Below are 22,007 nucleotides of genomic sequence, written 5' to 3' on the forward strand. Positions count from 1 at the left end.
ACTATTCAATACTAGAATATTTGCACAGCTTTTCAAATAGTATTTGCTGTGATTTGTAATGAAGTATTTAGGAAATAATGCTCAATTTTGACTAAAGTAAATACTTTTATGCGTGACAAAATTCAAAAGCTAATTTTTGTAAGGGTGGAATTTTAAATACTTATAAGCATTCTGGTGTGAAAGAAATACCTCTTGCTTTTACGAGTAATTCATAATCGTGGAACCGAATTGCAACTTAAAATGCAAAGCACTATTTAATCTCTTGGTAAGACATGATTGTTTAGCGATACTTATTATTTATTGAAATAATTTAAAAAAACTTTGCAATTTTTAAATTGTTTCAGAATAATCATAAATTAGGAATTAAAAATTATTTAGACTTTGTGCTCCTTTTCTAATATTTTTTAGAATTTCAAACCGCCTAATTTTTAAAAATATTTTGTATTGGCCAATATTATTTTTATATACTTAGTAATACAGTATAGTAACAAGCAAAGCCGGCCCAAGGATATTTAGTACCACAGGCTCAAAAAAAGGCTGTCTCGAAAATATTTGTTTATTTCGGAATGCTGCGAGAGCTAAAATAGGTCACTTCGGAAAAATTACATTTTGGATGTCAAATGACATTTTTTAGCTCCCACCAGCACTCGTAAACGAATTAAGTTTGAAGTTTGTATACGTGCGTATACAAACTTCTGACACCGTATTAAACAGTGGTGTAGTGCTAAAAAAAATAAGCACCGAAACTCTTCCGCCCTTTAGGGTTAACGATTAACTTTCTGTTTATGTGAATTTGGAGAATATTCTCCTATTTATTTTGTTTGTTGAGCAGAATTTAGACTGTGCAATGTTCTATTTAAAATTTTGGGACTTTTTTATAGTCATTCTAGTGGAATCCATTAATTAAAAAAAATATAAACTATTATAGTATATTAATAACAATATCCGAATACAATAAATATACTAATCGACTGTTTTTGTTTAAAAATACATAACTGCTAGATAAAAATATTCAATTCAATTATAATTAAACAACTTATTAGTCCGTCAACACTGAATACTCACGAGTACATACCGCAAAATATGATTAATTCCATTTTCAGTGCTCGTGCATTACTCGTAAGAATCAGTTCACAGTATTAACAATACATTAAATCAATCAGTTAAATCGACATAATATACAACAATAATGACAATCCTAAGGGCCATATTTATTATTTTTTGCATACTGTACTACACTTATGGACAGGTTCTTGTATTATATTAATAATAATAAAAATATTGTTTTGTTAAGTATACATGTCATATTTTATAGTGAATATTGATATTCACAGGACAATTCATTGACTTGTGACGAAAATGAACAACAATATCCAGCAGATGGTCAAACTTTTGTGTGCGATTGTAAACCAGGTAATTAAAGATGTATGTTAAAATATACAAGTTCGGTTTTAAAAATAGTGTTTAATATCGACCACAATAAAACCACAACAACTGATAAACTTTAACCCATAAGAAAAAAATATGTGCGTAATAATTGTTATAATACGTTTCAAAATAATATTATCAATTTATAGAAAACATACATATAGGGAGAATGATATATCTTAGGAAAATATTTAAAGTTAAAAAATATAACAAATTGGTAATAATTTTAGGCAAATAAAGTTTAAATTTATATTTTTGCTATAGTTACCAGAGCTGCGGCCGGCACAAAAAATCAACCTACCCATTTTTCAATTGATATAGACCAGGGTTTCCCAAACTTTTTCAGCGACGGAACACTTAGCAAATCTGAAAATTTTGGCGGAACACTTAGCTTATTTTTTAGGTTGCGTAATTCATATTAGTATATTTTTTTATATGTTTGTTTTAAATCAGAGTCATTAACTAAATCAATTAAATTCTCATAATCCCTTGCGCTTAAGCCCACTGGTTTAACTGTCACAGAAAATGGATTGCTAACCCAGGAATCGTCCTTACTAGTTTACGGAAAATATTCCGAAAGAATTGTTTTCAAGTTATATAGGTGTTCTAAAAATACTTGTGAAATTTCTTTATCAACTTGAAAATTCAATTCATTTAAACATTCATCCAAGACAGGAAAACAATCAAAATTATTAGATTCAACTGATAAAATCCAAAATTGTATTTTTTTATCAAAAGATTCAACAACAACAATTTTTTATCAAAAGAAACAACACCGACTTATGAAACTTTTCCCTCCAGAATTTATACACATCAATGTTGAATATTTAATACATATTTTTAAACTTTTTTATCAGATTTATGAACAATTTTTATGTATTAGCACGATTAACAATTTTTTTAATTTCCTCCAAATTTTTGTGAAATATCTATTTAGGCTCTGCGGAACACCTGTTTTGGATTCGCGGAACACCAGTGTTCCGCGGAACATAGTTTGGGAAACCATGGTATAGACATGGTATAGAGTTTATTATGTGCAAATTTAAAAAAAAAATTCTTTCAATTTTCGGCCTTATATTATTTCAAATGCATTATATTTAACAAAAATAGTATTCGTGTTCTAATGCAAATTTTCTTAAAAGATATAATTATCGTCTAGAAAAAATCTTAGGATTTCTCACTGCGCAGTCAAACGAACTGCGATATTTTAATACAATTAAATAGGAATTAAAAAAACTGACCTATCTCATATATTTTCATACAAAAAATAGTATATCGCACTGCGTGGTCAAATAATGCTTTTTTATTTTTTTATTAAAATTTTTAGCTTTTGAGATTTGAATAAAAAATAGAAAAGTTCAACTTTTGTAAAAATCATTAAATTTTACGTTGCATGTTTAAATGTCTAATCACAGTATACGAGAGTATATTATTTATACAAACTACAACTTATTTAGAAAAAAGTCATTACCAATTTTTATTCCACTTATAAGTTAGAAGAAATAATATAAATACTTTAACTGGGTAGGTAGTATGCCAGATAATTTATATATACATATATAGAATGATCTTTATATTGGTTTGCCATACACTAATCTAAATTTATGCATTCTTACATTCGTATGACATAAACATTAGTTTAATTAAACTTATTATAAATTATTTTTTTTTCACAAAAAATACAAATAAAAAATTAACGTCCATACAAATTATGGACAGTGGTTTTTAATATTGTTTCTGTATTTAAAAAAAATGCCTTTATCCTCTGACAATTCCATTTGGAAGATGATGTACTTTTTATTGTATTTTATTATCTTGAAAGTTTTCAACCCGGATTCTAGTCACCTTAATTTAGATTATAATCGGAGTCAGTACATTTCTACCGCCATTTACTACAAATAGCGCAATGTAAACTGGAAAATTAAATTCAATGTGGTTAATCTAAGAATGTATCACTACAAGCGAAAAGACACGGAACGGTCGCTTCATATTTCCGAGTCAGAATACACATATGTTTTACTCATAATTGTTAGATGGACAGCATTAACCAATATAAATTACTTTAATTGTTGAAAAATAAATAAAATAAAATATATGTATATATTTTTAGCTCAATTTGCATGAAACTTTACCAGCCATTTTTGTAAATAAGCTTCTTAATAATTTTGATGTACACAATGTAAATAAAATTGAATTAACTAACATTTCATGTTAAAATTATATTTTGATAAAAAACACAAATTCTTTGGTAACTTTAAAATATCCCTATTACTAATTTCTTATTATCTTCTTATTTGTCTGTTTGTATACGATATAAGTTACTTAATAAATATGTCACGAATCAATTTTACATTGCTTCATACTTTCAAATTTATATGTTAATGTTTAAAATTTTCTTAATTACTCAACGCAAACTGTGAATACACAATAGAGAAATTTTTGATTCAACGAAGAAATTGGGCTAAAATTAGTTTAGTAGCCGATATTAAATAATATATAAGTAAGATTAATGGTAAATAAAAAATATATCATAAAGTTTCGCGCTGCGCTGCCCCACACTTATGTTTATTTTAGTATTTTTTTTAACTATTTAAAAAAAATATACGATGCACGGTTAATCGCGTATTTTTTGATTTTTGAATTTTAGCTAATTTTCTATGTTCATCTGACATAGTTTGACCGCAGTCTAATATTATTTTGTAGTAATATTTTGGAATGCTAATCTTCGAAATTCGAGGGATATTATTATGAAACATTGAACAGCGCCCTTAATATTCTGAACTCTTCACATAATAATATAAAAATAGGAAAATATTTTATTAAAAAAAATATACATATTGTGATAGTAAAACTAAAATAATAATAAATAAATGTGCATATACAAATGCATAGTACATGCTAAAGTTGTATCGTCATCATTTATGTATGTTCTAATAGAGCAGGATTTTTTATTGCGTGCAGAATGTAGTTTTGTAAATCGATATTGTGTGTCTTTTTAGGTTACATATTCACTACAGAATTTGAAAAATGCTACCCCATTCACCAGAGAGGTCCCTGTAGATACGGTAGTACGTTGAATTTGGACAAAGACGGTATAACTGCAGTCTGCAAAGTCAACGTTTGCAGCGTGGACGGAAGAGTGATGCACAACGGTACCTGCGTCACTTTGGGAGGCTCGTGCGGTGCTGACACACAAGTTTACGGAATCAACGAAACCACATACAAAATCGAGTGCGTAGAGTCAACGAAATCTACCGTAGGGAATCGCTTCAAGCCCGATGCACCGAGAAAAAGCAGAAGAAGGCAATACACCAAAGGTGGCACAAAATCTGTATCAAGAACTTACTATAGTTTAAAATATGAAAATGGCAAACACACGCAAGAAATTAAACAATATAGCAAAGAAACGATAAATAAGTAACAAAGATGCGCCAAAAGTGGATCGGTGTAATACATTTAAAGATTCAACGACTTTTCGAAAGTCGCGGACTCAAAACGACGAGTCTCTCGGAATGACCCCGATCCCAAGATTTCAAGCTTTATGTTTATATATTCTGTACAACAATTTCTAACTTTTTTTAGCACAATAAAATAATTTTATTTATATTTAAAATTCGATCGTGATATAAGCAAAATATTTATTAGACATTAGATAACTTATCCTTTGATGAAATATTCCGAAATTATGTTTAATTACATTTTAATGATTGATTGTGATATAAGTGACTCGTATTTTTTTAAATAATTAGTATTTTGTTGTTATGCATAGAATTTCGTTATATTGTCTTCTTAGAAATTTTATTATTTTTCTGATATTCAATTTAATTTTTACTTTATTTGCCATGAAGATTAATTTATCAGATTTACACATATAAAGTTATAGGATCAAATCTATTAAGTATAGTTTTTTTGATAACATAGATTTTACTAAATAAATTTATAGTACTGCAAAAAACGTATAATGATATAATTGACTACAACAAAAAACGACGTTAGATTTGCGAAAACCAATTCCTTGAAAAATAAAATACTATAAATTCACTTGGGTAATGGTTTATAAAAAAAATAATTTGAGTTCTTTAAAATTATATTAAATTCAAAATAAAAATATATTATAATATCTTTTAAAACATACATATTGTTATACATAGAATTCGGGACGAATTATAGCGTTTTGTCATCTGTTCACTCATCCAGCTTATGTTAATTATCACAAGATGTTCTATTAAAAAAACGCATGATTTCAAATACCAGATAAGAAAGTTAATGTCACAAAAATCAAGGTTATTTTTTAAATTTAGTTTTTTATGCCAATTTTCAAATTTAAAATAATGTATGTAATGTAAAATTAAAAATAACATAAAGTGAATTTTTTGAGAATTTTACTACTTTTTTTTACAGATGTAAAGTAATTTACATGAAGTGGACGCGTGAGTAGATGACAAAATAAGGCTGTAATTTAAAAAGCATTGTTGTAGATGAACTTAAAAATTTACTCCTTTAGTATGGGAAAAAATATATTTGTAAAAAAGTCTATTTTATATTTATTTTAATTCTCAAAGTTAAATTATTAAATATATACTACGCATTAACGTTTATTGTGATCAATCATAAAAACGTAATCAAATATAGTTTTAATCAGCGTGTAATTATAATATATAAATAAAGTAATATTATTTGTGTACAGTGTATATTATTGATGTGGTTTTTATTTATAAATACTACAAAAATATAATATTTTAATGGAATTTTAGTTAAATTTTATTTGTTTAATGTTTTACGCTTGACCCTTTTGACCGACTATTCCTTTTCGGACAATTCTTTGCGGAATTTCCGCTTGCAGAACCCGTCTGACCGGATCAAGCAATATCATCATGGCCAGAAAATGAACGCTTAAGATTCAAATTTGTACCAGAAGAATGTTTATAACTAATACGATTATAATAATTATCTAAATCTATCTATCTGTCAAATTTGAAATGCGTTGAACGCTTTTTTGACCCATTTTGGGCCAAATTTTAAACGTCAATCGAAATGAAAAATGACGATCAATTTTCATATTTGTTTGGGTTTTAGAGCCATTCAGTAGTTCAAAATCACTGCATGTTCACGGAATTATACGTCTGTGAAATTCCCAATCCACCATTGTCGTAATGTCTCTCTACCGACCGCCGATTGGCCGATGGCCGATGATTCTCATTTGGTCAGTTTGTATTCGTATTCCGTGTGAAGATGACGCGCTCGACATTTTGTTTTTTTTTGATCGTCATCGTTAGCCAATGTCAAAGTCAAGATATCGGCTATCCAGAGCACGTCGAGGATGTGTTAGTGCTGCCTTCGAACGTAAGTAAAAAACTACGTATGCTATCATGTGACTTTTCGATTAAAATAACACAGTTAAAATTAAACACGATAAAAGGTTAGAAGTTAAAATGACTGAAATAGCAAATAAGACATATTTTTAATAAAAGTACGATTCAAAAAATTAATTTTCATTATGTTTTTTTTTTATCTTATCTTAAATACTACTTACATATATATTTTAATGTATGTATTTCACTCAAATTCACATATTATTATATTGGGCACATATTCAATTAAGCATAGGATGGACAAACAAATAAATTAGCTGTGATTTAAAGATTCAAAGACCTGACATAAATATAGCTTCAAAATTATTTGATAGATTTCGACGAATTCTATACCTCTATTAAATAAATATATATTTTTATTTTATATAAATAATTCATAAAAGCGGATTACGTAATGGTCATGTTTGTTAATACAAACATACACCAAAACCAGTTAAGAAGGAAACATACAATATTTTAGGAAATATCAAATACTATTTGATACTACACCTATTGAATATGAATTTTTAAATTTACACTTTTTTGATACGAGAGGCGAAGTTGGGAGTCAAGAAGTCAAAGATTTTTGGAAGAGTTGGAAGTTGAAAAAACTATCAACTTTTTGATTTAATAACATATTTGAAAAATAATCTTATCACGTTTAAAATTATCTTTGGGGAGTAAATTAACGAACAGTTCGGCTTCTGCGAAAACAACTCGTCTATTTCGAGTGGTGAAAGATTACCATAAATCTCAATTAAACAGAGTGAGACATAATAGTTAAACGAATATAAGCTTTATCACTGCCTCTCCAAAGTAATTAGTGTAGTAATATAAAATGAAAATCAAATGTTTTTTTATATAAAAGTTTACTACAAGTTTAAGAAAACAGGAAAATGAATGATTTATACTTATTTTCTAGTTTATAATAATATATTACTAATATAAAATAATAATAATAGCAATAATTGATGAGATAAATTTAAGAAAAATATGAAAATCTTTTGTTAAATAGAAATACAAATAAAATAGAAGTATGTACTTAAATTAACAATTTAAATTACCGAATTTAAGACTATTTATAACTCTTAACTAAGGACCTAAAGTTACTAAAAATAAACTAATTTCCCTAAATAAATATGTGTTAGGGCATTTTATGTTTATATTCAAATTTAAGTTTGATCTTATAGAAGTCACCGATTCTGGAGATTAGTGGGTTTATATGCTTTCGCAATTTCTAGCGGGCTCACTACTTTAAATGCGTGATTATTTATCACTGATTTGTAAAATGTTACGAATCACAGGCTTGACTTTATTATGCGTTTGCGAGAGTGCATAATTTTGTGTCAACGTATAGAACGTCAAAAATAAAATTGAATGTTAAATATCTCGGAGACATCTGGATTCTGATATTAAATTTAATTAATTTATTTCAGAACTACACCATATAATAGAGCCATACAAATATTTTACAATACCCATTTTCATACCCATAAAAAACGCTATAATAAGCAGCATTATAGAGTATTAACCACATTGGAGACTATAGTAAAAATAATCACAAATGTCAATGCTGATATTTTATTTTTCCAGATTTTTATCTAAATGTACTAAAATTAGTACTTAAGCTTTTTTTTTCTTTTGGTATAAAAATTAAGGGGTTTCCCATTGAATTGTATTTAAATAAATTAGTTGTGTATATTTATAGATCAGTAACATATATTTGATCTATAAGTATGTTTCTTGGTTGATTTATCATAATGTTTTAAAACGATAGAAAAATTATTATAATCCTTAATTTTTTTTATAAGATGTATTAAACGTTTGTACTAAATGTGGCGGACCTCTTGGGTGCTGATAAAAATGTTTTAAAAAAGAGGGTTTATATATTTTTAGTCGCAGCATCCTTAATCCATGACACATGACATGACTCATTGGTAATGAAAAGATAGGTGCAGAATGCGATTAAATAACCAGTTGTTTAAACAACTGGTTATTTAATCGCATTATGCAACAATCATATTTCTATTATGGACATACGATGCATTACAATCTTACATTATATCGCGATTTCAAGATTGAATCGAAAAAAAAGCAATCAAAAAATCTGCGTCGGAAGAAATAATTTTGTATTTTTTCCTCATTTCTCTCCCCAATGTTTCGACCTCTGATGTTGGGGTCATCATCCGGGGCGAAGTCTCGATCTTATCTTCTCCGACGCAGATTTTCTGGTTGTATCGGTTTGATTCGATCTTGGGACTGTTTATATTTTTTTCGTTGTTATTTGAGCAATACATGCATTATTTAAGTATGCACATGTAGGCGTAAGTGTATTTTAATTTATTTTGTTTCAATTTAATCTAGCAAGATTTAAGATTGGTAGTCAATTATACGATTTTTTTATTTGTCCTATGTAATATAGCATGAATTTACCTAATAACAAATTTACGATTAGAAAGCAAAAACAAGTTTGTTTTTCTGCTTTTTCTGCAGGTCTCGACCGCTAAGAAGTTGTAGTGATTTATTTATAAATACGCCACGAGAGCAAAAAATATAGGTCACACTTATCGCATTGACATTTAGCGAATATCGTGCTCATTATTCAACGTTTGTTTCATTGTTTTTCGGCCAAAATTTTCACTTTCGGTCAAACGGTCGACCCAGTTTATTAAAATTTCATATCTGGGTCACTTTACTTTAGCGGGCCTTTATCGTCTCTCGGGCCACAAACGAGCGTGTGTTAAGAGGGTGATTAATGTCAAAACGTAAAAATTATGCATACTATTATTTTTACCTGATTTACTATTTACTATGACCCAGGACTTTTTTTAAAACAAAAAAAGCTCTTTACTAAAAAAATATATTAAAATATAATTTAATTTAAATTTAAGGCAGTTTTTCCTAAGCCTCAAAATGCATAAACAATTAAAAAAAATATTATATTTTTTATTTACTCTAGACATGTCAAATCTAAAGTTAAATATTATATATTTGAATAAAAGTTTATAGTGATTTGAAAAGTTTAACTAATTCTCGTCTGACAAATTTTTTAGTGTTCGTGTGTCTATGGCTGAATGAAATCTGAGAAACAGATTTTGAAGGATACAAGACAGATGAACGTATTTTGAAGAAACGAAAAGTGGCAAAGGTTATGCGACGAGTTTGATGAACAAAAGTGCCAAAACTGTATTGGTCTTTTAGAGAATGTATTCGCAAAATCCATGAATAATTTTTTTCGTTTAGTGGTAGTCTTGCTGATATGTTTCTAATTTCCATCTTTCTAAATGTCAACTGAACATAAATATTTTTTGTTAAATACGCGAGCCCAAAGTGCAATTTTTCAATTGACTCTTTCAACGTGGAATAAAATGTTTTCGAGTCAGTAGAAGGATCATTTATTGAAAAAATTCGTGATGTGAAATTTACAGCAGCTGCAGTACATCCATGGTCAAATATTAGGAACCTTATTTGATGGGGTGGGGGGGCAGGTCGGGGCATTTGCCTTCTCTTGAATTTGGTCGGAAAAATACATGTCATTTAATGAAATACTGTGAATTTTAATGTAATCAAAATATTATTTAAAAACGATCACTGACTGGCTAAATTTTGTCCACCTCTCCCTGGAAAAATATGAAATATCATTCCTTATTCTAAACTAGAAATTCTCCCTCATAGAAAATGAGCCTTGAGTTTACCCCAAAAATATTTTTAGAAATATGTCATTTCAGTGAAATTAAATCGGAATACATTTTCACCGGTATATATAAATATATATTTTCTAGTAAAAATCGAATTTATCTGGCAGGTGCTAGTAAAATTATATGGTTCAACTTTTCCACGCGTAGTAATATATTATATACATTTACATATCATACCTATCAATATTTTTACATACGAATGTATAAATGGTTGTATTTTTCAGTGAAGCTACATTTAGTGAAGTCCAAATACATTTTTACTAAAAGATTTCTACTAGCGAAAATATAATTTATCTGATTCAATTTTTTTTAAGTGAGCTAATTAGCTTTCTCACTTTCCCGAAATATGTGGTTTCATTGTTTCCATTCTTTGGAAATTTTCATTCCTATCGTCGTTTTAGTTCCAAGAGTTTCAACGTTTCTGCAAGGTATGTAGCACAAGTTTCATTTTGTATATGAGCAAAATTTAAAAAAAATTAATGATCAAAAAGATCCTGCCAATCATTTTGAATTTGGTTTTGCTCATCAAGATTAGCTTGAGATAATTCATAATCATCAACTTGCACCAATATTTCCATATTTTCTGTCATCGTTTCTGTTATTGATTTGGACTTTTTTAGTAGGACCTGCGGTTGAGAAGTAACTGGAATTTTTACTCATTTTTAAACTTTAACAATAAAATGTTTCGTAGATTGTCCATCGCTACGCAAGTGTATTCAGTATCAATTGATTTTGAAATTTTAAAAATACATTAAAAAAGTGTGCCGGAACGCGTTCCACAAAAAAGCTCTGCTATAACCCATTTAATCTAAAGAGATATGCAGCACGTATAATACACCATTTAATCAAAATTAATTGATATTTATGTTGTAAAATAAATAAAGAAATCAACATTATATTTTCTTTTCAGAACAATAGCGTCATATCAAAACCGGGTTTGTGCGGCAAAAATGAATATTACTACCCAGGAGATGTAGATAACGACTACGTGTGCGATTGCAGGCCAGGTATGGAGATATTATTTATTGATTATTATTTTGATCGTATAAAAATAACTTCATAATATAAGTTAATTGTTTATTTTAAGACTTAAGGTTATGAACAAGCGATAAATTAGAACTCGCAACCTTGCCCTATGGTAATAAATTATGAGGAATAACAAGATAGTTATGTAGATTAAAATCCGTAGCTTAGATTATGTTATCAACTTATAGCCAACAGTAGTGATACATAGTTGAAACTTATCTAGGGCAATTATTGTATGCTCATCATCCTTTTGTTATTTTAATATTAACCCTTTGATTGCCGAATATATCGGCTTTTGATACTTTAGAAAAATTGCCTGATCCGACCTCATAATTGAATTTAGAGTATTTGTTTAAGAGGTAAATATATTATATATTATATATATATCGTCGATATTTATTATCAAAAGGTTCGGTAATCATAGGGTGAACATCGATTTTTTATTTTTAAAATCGATAAATTAAATCACATGCACATTGTGTTGTAAACGAGTGTTAACATATTATTTATCTTATAGTCATTATATTTTTATCATGACATTTTCTTGATTGTTTATATATTTATTTTTGTGAAATACAAAAATCATTATGTTTTTATTATCATGGTATACATATTATGTTTTGTGATACTGAAATTAAATCTTATGTTTATTTTTATTTAGGTTACATCTTCAACACTGATGACGAGGCTTGCTACGCTGCTTTTGAGAAAGGACCGTGCAAAAAATACGAAATACTCGTCCTGGACAAGGATGGTTTTACTGCCGTTTGCAAATACGACCATTGCACCAGGAGCGGAAAAGTCAATATGAAAAATAATTGCGTAAAACTTGGGGCTGCTTGCGACCACGACACTCGTAGGGTTTTCGGAGTTAACGAATCAACCCTCGTTGTTGAGTGTTTAGGCGTTTCGAGGATTTACGGTGGGTTTGAAAGAAAACCACCACCTACTACTACCACCCAAAAACCTAAAGTTCACTTTGCTTCGCGAATAAGTTTGGATGATGTAAATGAAGAAACTCCGAAGATCGAAGTAATCGTGAAAATAACTTGTTTGCCAGGTTGCAAAAGACACATTTATGGTAAGTGTCCGAATAGTGAAATTAAGGACGATAATAAAACAGCATAAGCAATATAGCATTTCATTACTGAAAAATTGTACACTGCGTTTCTTTCTATTATTTGTAAAAAAACGTCAATAACATGATCATATTTAATACACAGTTAGATGCAAAAATATGTTATATATGTATTTTAAACGTTTTTGTCAATAATTTGGTTCTGTCATAATTTTCATAACTTTGCCCTTGTGGGTGTAAGTTTAGTCTAAAAACGGTAACACTAACATCATACCGTTCAATGTTATTATACATTGTATTGCCATTTATTAATGTATTATTATATAAGATAATTTATAATAAATCATAAAATGCACACTTTTGTTAATTAAAATAATTTATACAAATGTTCCAAGAAATCCTAAAATTTTAAGTAAAAAATAGATTGAAGCAAAACTAGGATATAGTAAAAAAATATTTTAAAATTAGCAATGTTTATATTATCAATTATATAATTTCTATTATTAACATATTAGTCAATTTATTATTTTCATTTCTTTAAAAATCCTCAAGTTTTATGGTAGAAATCTCAACTATGGATTTTGTAAATTTCTCATTTCTGCTCAAACTATTTTTTGTGTGTGAGGAATGCAATATATTGGTGGAAAAGAATGCCTTTTTCACCAACCCTAAACATATAACAAAATTCTTAAGAATTATATAAGGGAAGAAATACGTGCAACACGTAAACATCGTTTATAAAAGGTGGAGCATAGAGCACTTCCATATTTCAAAAGGGCACTGTATGGGTTATAGAGGGCATAGAGAGATATAGTAAGATTAATTCTGTAAATAAGAATTTGCCGTTTTCAGCACCTATCATAAGTTGGATCGGTGAATATCAGAGATTTGTTGTTTAAGCGTATTATGAGAACAATCGTTCTGCGAGAATGACGCAGCGTTAGGTACACGCTATGCATTTGAAAACAAATTTTCCACGCTAAGAAGAACATCACCTAGTATACTTAGGACCGTTAAAATGCCAGAAAATTAGGAAGCAGTTACAGCATCTAACTATCGTCAACGAGTTCCGCTCATAACCATGCTTTGACACTGATTATGCATACTGATTTAAACTCCATTATTACAAATTAACTAGCTTAAGAATTAAATGAGGAAAGTCACGTCAACCGCAGAGGCCCAAATCTTCTGAGTAGCGATAAAGCTCTGTTTTATATCAGTGAAATCTATGTGACATTTTTTGTGGTTATTTAAAGGAAAAGGTTTTCAAACAACTTGATGGACGGATGCTGATGGGGAGGGGGGGGGGGAGGAATTATACATAGATTGGGCCGCTGCAGTAGTATTTTAATGAAGTTATTATATTAGTTACATGATTATCAGTAATTAAATTGATGCTCGACGGACAAGAAACTGACAGCCGGTGCGCTCTCGTCGTGGTCCACCGAATAATGAATGTTGCTCTCTTGTAGAGTGTCGCCTAAATTGTGGCACTCCACAATATCATAAACAATAATAATTAATGAACAAATAATACGTATATTGTTCCAAAAGAATTTGTTTTACAACATATTGATTTATCTAGCTATTCAAGATACGAAAATCATTGAATGCTAACGGAATTTCACATCCGTTTATCTCCAACCAGTTTTCACGTCGTTTCATAGAATTGAAAGTAATCATTTGCGGCAAGTTTTCCTTGTTATTATTTGCTTATATGTCAACGTTTCTAAATGAGTTCTACTAAGTCCACATAGTAGTCATTTTATATACTACACGAAACCAAATGGACGAAAATGGAACGATAATTTATTTTAATAATAAAAACTAGGACTTGCCTGAAATACACAACTAACATGGAATCTTGATTATGTTACATGTCTTAAACTACAATTTTATCAATAAAAAAAGTAGACATAAGCACATTCTTTCACTATTTGGCAAATACAGAACAGATATTGCAAGTCATTGTTCAATTAGAACATTTTTCTGTAAGTATTATGCTGTCTCACAGCGATCATCCCTTTCGAGACTTTCAAGACAAAAAGACTACAATGGAGCTTAATTGGCAGATAAGCTTGTTGAACCGATGTAAAAGTACCACAGAATATCAAATAATTAAGATAGAAAAAATTGCAAACGAATATTTCATAACCACTCTTATTTCGGCTTTTGTCCGTGAATTCGCTTTTCGTAAAAACGAGTGAAATGACTCACTCGTCCCAATATGTCATTGACAGAAAAAAAATATTTTTACTATTAGTCATAGGATTAATAGAAACTTTATAGTGTCGATCACAGTGATTATTCTGCATCAACATCAACTGCCGTTTCTCGAAAAATGTAGGAGGTGTATGTTATAAATATGATATTTAAAAAAATAACACTATATAACAAGCGTTATCTTAAGCAAAAATACGAAAATATTTGATGCGCATGTCAATTGTCAGCCACATTGGACGCGTAGTTTGTGTTTGATAACTCATTTTGTCACGCTCAGCGATTCATTTATTTCAAAAATACCGAAATATTTTTTTTTAATTTGGCGTTAAAAATGTGACTAAACTAGAGAAAGGTTCATAAATGATTATACGTTTACAAGAGGGCTGAGAAATCGTCAAAGATGTGCAGCTAAGCATATCGAACACCGATTAAAATATTAAGAACATTGTGCTAAATAAACGTAAAATCAATATTAGGGAGTTTTACATTTTAAAAGGTTCGCGAAGAACAATTTTGACATACAATTTGGATGTAAAACGAGTAGCAGCCAAATTTGTTCCAAAACTGCTGAATTTCAACAAAAACGCAAAGAAATTACTAAAACGCGTCATTCCAGGTGCTAATCCATCCGTCGTTCAATCATCTTCCTTGGTGAAAATAAAGGTCGGAAGTTAGTTGACAAAAATCTTTTGTTATTTGTGTTCTTATTATTGAATCAGAAGTAAAATAAAATTCATTTGTTTATTTTATTACATACCGATTTTATTTTAGAAAAATATCTAAGCTTAGGTAAGTATTTTCCATTTTTTTTTTAATTTAAGAAATTAATTTATAATGTTTATAAACGAAAACGATTTCTTAATTAGTGTCGCAGAGTACCACAAATATTTTAAACGAGTCCAATTTTGAGTTGCTAAGGCGGTTGAGATCACGTTGAAGTGTCATCGAAATATGTTTATTTTGAATTCTATAACTCCAATTTTAGATGTATGTATGTTAAGTATAATTTATTTATATGTATTGATCATAAGGACGGAATAGCGTAGTCAGTAACGTTTCAGATTAGTCACTCTGAGGTTGCGCGTCCGAGCCCCGGCAGCGGCACTCGAATTTTTATTTATAAAAATGCGCTATTATTATAAAAACGGACCCAGCTGCAATGACATCTATTGATTATAAATAAATTGTATAGCACATGATAATTTATAATTAATAATATACATGTCACCGATTCTCAGACTTTTTCAGTCTGGTGGATAATACTTTCTTGCAAGTATTCATTATGTCTGGTTGACTTATTCAGTTGGTACAGATTTGCCCGTTATAACGCATTCCAAAAAAAGTTTTTCGGGAGCCCTTATGTCGCTAAGCAGTTCTTTTAACTTCTGTAAAGTTTTTTTGACAATCAAAATATTCTCGATAAATTCCTGTTTTGGGTTTCGAAACGACTTCAAGAATCATGTTCCCGACTATCAGTTTTTGACTATCGTGACGAATTGGGGTAGTCTGTTAAATTACAAAGTTCTTAATTTAATTTAAATAAATAATACATTCGCAATGCATACTATGGTATACTTTTGACGCTTTGCGCTCATATATTTAAGCTTTGCGTTCGCAACAACTACTACTTTCAGATTGTATCAATAGCTACTTAAACTTGCAGATAATTATAAATCGTTCAGAGCGTGTTATATAACAATCGAATTGGTCACAGTAGTTTCGCCACGGACCGATTTCACCCAAGGTTTTCTTATTTTGGATTTGCGTGAAAAATCAGGCAAACCAAGACCGTAAATATCCTGACTTGTATGTCGCCCCTGTTTCGCCCTCACTTATCGAATGGATCAGTTACCTTGAAATCGAGACCCGTTCTCGTTTTCAGCCACCTAGACACGTTTCAGTTGCCCGCCATACTGTAACCATGGCGATGGCCAAGTGTTCACAATAGACCAGCCCCTATATTGTGACGGCTCACGGCGTGGCCCTTTCAGTCTGTCAGCAAAATCCGAACAACGCGGTACATTCCGACAAAGGTTACCATGGAACGCACGAAAATAATCTAACAAATTAAAAACCAACAATCTAACACTGTGCTCTAAACCTAAATCCACATTACTCGTCAGTTTTTTATTGGATTTTATTGGACAAACGCTGCGATTTAGCTACGCCATGTTTGGATTTTCGTATTAGCCGCGCTCTCCTTCGCTACTTGTTTATTGTTTGAATGTCAACGAAACTGTCACTGGGCAATATCGATTTACCAAAGCCTTAGTGACAGGATCGGTTTGTATTGTTCGGACTAGCCGGTGTAAACAAACGGCGCGGATGAGTTTTTATCTACTGTTTGTCTCCGTCGAAGCGTTTTACCGGCATGGGAGGTAGGTGAGTGTTTGGATAGTACGAGTGTTGCTATTTTTACGGCGATTGCGCGAAACGGCCATGGGAAAATCCGGTCGGTAGTCAATAATGGAGGTTATGTTTTTGGGAAAAATCGTTGGTTATCTGCTCGAGGAATCTATATTGTTTATGTATAGACGCGATTAACGGAATTCGTATTATTATGCCGCTATATGAGTATTGATTAAAAATGCAATTAAAATTTAAGGTGTAGGTAGATAGTTAAGTGATAATATATTTGTTAATAATGTGGTGTATATAATGTTTTTGTAAATTTACTTTTATTGCGGTGACTCATTACTACACATTTGAGTTTTCCTTGAAATCGATTAAGGCAATGTAAAGCTTAACGCGTGGTGATGTAGGTATTCGTTAACACGAGTAAAAACATTTTTTCATGACTTATTTACTAATATCGAGTAATATAATTTCAATTCTGAAACACGTTTTTAAAAAAAATATAAAATAAATGCATAAAAAATTAAAAAAAATAATTTGGCAACATTTTGATTTGGTATTTAGTTGTTATTAATTTATTTTTACATTTTTAACTTATGATATTACTCGTGTACTTTATAAGTTAAAAATAAACGTAAATACTATTCGATCATTTTATTAAAAAATCGTTCTATGCCTCGATTAACACGATATTACTTGGAACATATATACCGCGTAAATCGAAAAAAATAAGTGTATTAATAAAAAATATTTTTATATTAATAAAATTAGTACGGTTTCTATTTTTATATTTTCACAAATTAATGATATTTGATATTTATTAAAAAAAAATCTTTAACTGTACAGAGTAAACCTAGGATAGTATAGACAAAAGTTATAATATATTAAAAATAACTCGACCTTCGTTTGAACAGAACATTTATTTATTATAATATTTAAAAAATACTGTTTGATTAAAGCAATATTTTATTTCTTTATGTATTTCATTTCCCGAGAAATAAGAATTCATAATTTTACTTCTTGATTTTCTTGAGGAAAAAAAATCGCCGACAAGCAAATTTTATGGGTTAACTATATGGAAAGCTTCCATATATTTTTGCAATCTGCCGATTCCCACGCGGAGTAACTTCTTCTTATATGATTAGTAATAACAAAGTACTATTTTCCTAAACATAATTTATTGTGCATTTTTTTTGAAATGGTCACAAAAAATGCTATTGAATTTCAATAATTTCTTTTAAATAAACTGCATAATGTGAGTTTTTGTATTTTTTCAGGAACTGTTATTTTTCTTATAAATATTTTAGGGTTCATTTAACCTGTCAACGCAAAATCTTGGAATATTCTCGTAGAAAAAGGGTATTCAAATTTTTAAACAATACCTCTTACATAGCTGCAAAAACATTTAAAATAATTTAGGCATAAATTAACCTAAAAATTTTTTTAAATACATTTAAATATATTGAGATTATTTAACAGCGTAGAGCTGAATTTGTTGATATTTTCAAATAAAACTACTGTTTAATTTTAAAATTTATATCTCTTTTAACTGCATAGCGTGATCTTAGTGACATTTTGATCAAGTAACAAAATATCTATTCCCAATATCATTAAATAAAAATTAATTAAAATTATGTAGCTTTTTGTGGGAATTGTAAAATAATTGTGTTAAAATTAAAAAACTCAAATATTCTTAAAATAAAAATACAAATGATCTGAAAATCACTTATTTACCAACAAGATCATTTTTTTTATACTGTAGTCATTAACTACTATTTACGTTTCATTTCAAAATTAGTAAATAGAGCAGTTTATTAAGTTGAGATTTGTTTAACTGGGTAGCGATTTTTTTAAATATATCTTTAATTTGTTTTTTTTTAATAAAAAAAAATCGAGTTTTGCTATTATTATACTTGGGTTTAACCGAGCAAGGTAAAATATTATATTGTATATATTTATGTTTATAAAAAAAGTATTGTGCATTTTGTATGATAAAAAATTATACAATTAAAAGTAAATTTATATTTTAAAGATATCGCACATTAATTCTGACCATTTTGTAGAACATTATATATCGAATAATATATTGTTTGGACTTAATATATAATATTGTAATGTGCTCCGAAGTGCTTTAGGCAAAATTGAACTCAAAGAGTAATTTTAATTATTTTTAATAAAAGTAATTGTAAATTTATTCATAATTTGACCAATTAAAATGATCATACATTGTTCATATTAAATTACTATCTTCGTGGGAAAATTTAAAATCTCATTTGAATAATAGGCGTTTTTTAGTGCGTAAACTGTTACTCAAAAGTTGATCAGCAACGTTGCGTTTTACGGGTCAAAAAATGAAAAACATTACATTGTCTAAGAATGTATAACATTCAGTTTATCTCACGAGAGGTGTAAAAATGGCATCTGTAGGTTTGAGCTAAAAATAACTAAATATTATTATATATAATAACGCTTAATGCACGATGTTAAATTATAAATACTTGACTTATAATTTCGCGTGGTTGCGACTGTAAGTAAATCATGTTTTGAAAAGTTATTCAAAATTTTAATTGGAGTTTGTTGAAGTCGTAATTTACGTTTCACGCGCCAACTTTTCACCGTGAAAATTTGAACTCAAGATAAATTTTGCACAACAATTTTAACGCGCGTAATGTGTCATTCGTATCGCTTCAGTTAGTTAGATTATTTGGCCCAATTAATGATACATATCAGCAGGAAAATTATGCAGTTTTAGATGTGACGCACATGACCCAATTGCTTTATAATGAAAGTCAATTAAGGTTTTCCTTTTTAGATTTTTTTACTTCCGGTTGTCCAAGCGTTGCATTTGCTCGTGCGTGACGTGTTTACCTGTGCCAAATAAACTCGTGCCTGTAATAATCTAAGGAATTAATTAAACTTCCTTTTTCCATCGGTTTTTTATTGTTCCGACGCTTTACCATATAGTGTATCTTTAGATCGTTTGATTTGGTGACCGGATTATTGCGCAAACGAATATTGCGCACAAAATTTAACGGGTATATTTTAATTCAGATTATTTTTCAATAGCACAACACTAATTGGGAGTGTTGCGCTAATAAAAAAATGTTTCTTCTCGGGAATTATTTCTCGAAAATAATGTCAATTCTCATTTCACAAAAAAAAAATCTGATTTATTATTCAAATTTGCATGCAGAACGTATGTAACGCTCGCCCTTAACTCAAATTTTTCGGGTCATTACTAGGGCATCCAAATACCCGGCCAAATTCATTACCCGGTTCTACGGGGATTCTAAGAACCGGGTACCAGGTCCGGTTCCGGGTAATTTTTGTAGGCCGTTAAGAGTCTAATTTTTATTATATTTGAATCTTTGATTAAATATGACGTGATATATTTAATTTTACTTTAATAACTAATATCATTTTTTAAAAAAATAAGGTATTGAAATATAATCAATATATTATGTAATTATTAATACTTTACTCAATCGAAATATTTTTACATTCCATCGTTAGGTACATATATACATATACTTACATACTACATACATGTGTAACAGTACAAAACCGAAATATTTATTTTAACACATATTTGGCAATAATAATACAAATTGCACATGAAAAATACCGAGGAAATAAATTTTATTAAAATTATAAAAGAAATTAGATGATTGTATTTATTATATGTATTATATGTAGGTAGAGAAACAAAGCTTATTTTAGTGATGTTCTTTTTGTAAAAAGTTAAAAACACTAACGAATCTAATGTGTTATATTTTCACCCTACAACGCATTAAAATTTATTTTTATTTACAACTGCATCCTTTCAAAATAATCCTTATCTATGTATTCGCTTATCTCCAAATCTATAGGCCGCTAAGTGCTGTCCCTTTTTTTGTCGTTCAAAGTCAATAGTCGTTTAAGAACGCCGATTCGGCTCTTCCATTTAATTTGAAGTAATGGAAAAAAATATTTAAATGAAATTAACCGGATACCCGTCAAAAATTATCCGGTTTTCGGTTCCATGAAAAACATGGCGGGTAACCGGGTACCCGGTTCCGGTTCTGCCCGGTTCGAAAGCCCTAGTCTTTACTATCTATCCTACTGATTATTTATTTTTCGCTTATATAAATAAATATGAATCAAATATGTTTAATTTATACAAGTTTTCATTGATTTGGTGTATTCCATCTCTCATATTTAGAAAAACTTTTCTTTTCATTTTAAAAATATGTATTTTTCTAATAGATTACTTTATTTTAATTACGTTAGATTTATTATTCGTTTTTTCATCTTGCATCTTTTGCATATCAAAGATTGTGTATTTTTTTAGCTCAAATCATAATTTCATTACTTAGAAATGACAAATGAAAGATTTGCAAAGAAAATCGTTTGTAGTTACATATACTTTTAGTTTTAAACACGAAATGAAGATAGTTGATAAATAAATGGTTAAAATATCATAATATCCATTTACATATTGTTTTTTTAATGAAATAGTTCCAAAGAATAGTATTGTTTCTTGCGTCATTTTTTTGCATACGAGGACTCACTACTAACTGTGGCGTAGTCATCAAACAGCAAATTTTTTTTCATTTCTGATAAGTCAATATTAACTTGAATTAGAACGAAAAACGTTAAAAAACACAAGATTTTTTTATTACTAATTAACTTTTGATAGTTTTTTAATCAAAATAACCAATAACAAGGAAACCTTGACGTTTTTAAAATATAGTTTTTTTGAAAAACAAACAGTTCTAAACAGTAATCTAAGCACATTATTTTATTAAGGGAAAATACAGTTTAAAGCATACTAAAAAAACTATGCTGCGCGGTTAAATGAGCTAGATA

At 29.1% G+C, this 22,007-nt stretch overlaps 2 protein-coding genes across 2 annotated transcripts; both read left to right on the plus strand.

Moving 5' to 3' along the window:
• Nucleotides 1-1,090: 1,090 nt before the first annotated feature.
• LOC148233013 (uncharacterized) lies at nucleotides 1,091-6,176 on the plus strand. Its single transcript, XM_088191045.1, has 3 exons — nucleotides 1,091-1,249; nucleotides 1,335-1,413; nucleotides 4,428-6,176. Exons 1-3 carry the CDS (start codon nucleotides 1,190-1,192, stop codon nucleotides 4,847-4,849), a joined length of 561 nt encoding a protein of 186 aa, XP_088047171.1. The 5' UTR covers nucleotides 1,091-1,189; the 3' UTR covers nucleotides 4,850-6,176.
• A 376-nt stretch (nucleotides 6,177-6,552) lies between these two features.
• On the plus strand, nucleotides 6,553-12,936 carry LOC148233014 (uncharacterized). The gene is made up of 3 exons (XM_088191043.1): nucleotides 6,553-6,771; nucleotides 11,388-11,484; nucleotides 12,165-12,936. The coding sequence occupies exons 1-3, from the start codon at nucleotides 6,661-6,663 to the stop codon at nucleotides 12,629-12,631; spliced, it is 675 nt and encodes a 224-aa protein (XP_088047169.1). The 5' UTR covers nucleotides 6,553-6,660; the 3' UTR covers nucleotides 12,632-12,936.
• Nucleotides 12,937-22,007: the final 9,071 nt, after the last annotated feature.

The sequence above is a fragment of the Plectrocnemia conspersa genome, unplaced genomic scaffold, assembly GCF_051122295.1.
Source record: "Plectrocnemia conspersa isolate PC_06_02 unplaced genomic scaffold, ASM5112229v1 ptg000008l, whole genome shotgun sequence".
Taxonomy (NCBI): Eukaryota; Metazoa; Arthropoda; class Insecta; order Trichoptera; family Polycentropodidae; genus Plectrocnemia; species Plectrocnemia conspersa.

Excerpts from the sequence above, each read along its gene's own strand:
- LOC148233014 (XM_088191043.1), top strand. The coding sequence starts at position 6,661 with ATGACGCGCTCGACATTTTGTTTTTTTTTGATCGTCATCGTTAGCCAA. Across the intron at positions 6,772-11,387 it reads TGTTAGTGCTGCCTTCGAAC|AACAATAGCGTCATATCAAA; the intron begins GTAAGTAAAAAA and ends TTTTCTTTTCAG. Across the intron at positions 11,485-12,164 it reads CGTGTGCGATTGCAGGCCAG|GTTACATCTTCAACACTGAT; the intron begins GTATGGAGATAT and ends ATTTTTATTTAG.
- LOC148233013 (XM_088191045.1), top strand. The coding sequence starts at position 1,190 with ATGACAATCCTAAGGGCCATATTTATTATTTTTTGCATACTGTACTAC. Across the intron at positions 1,250-1,334 it reads TGTACTACACTTATGGACAG|GACAATTCATTGACTTGTGA; the intron begins GTTCTTGTATTA and ends TGATATTCACAG. Across the intron at positions 1,414-4,427 it reads TGTGTGCGATTGTAAACCAG|GTTACATATTCACTACAGAA; the intron begins GTAATTAAAGAT and ends GTGTCTTTTTAG.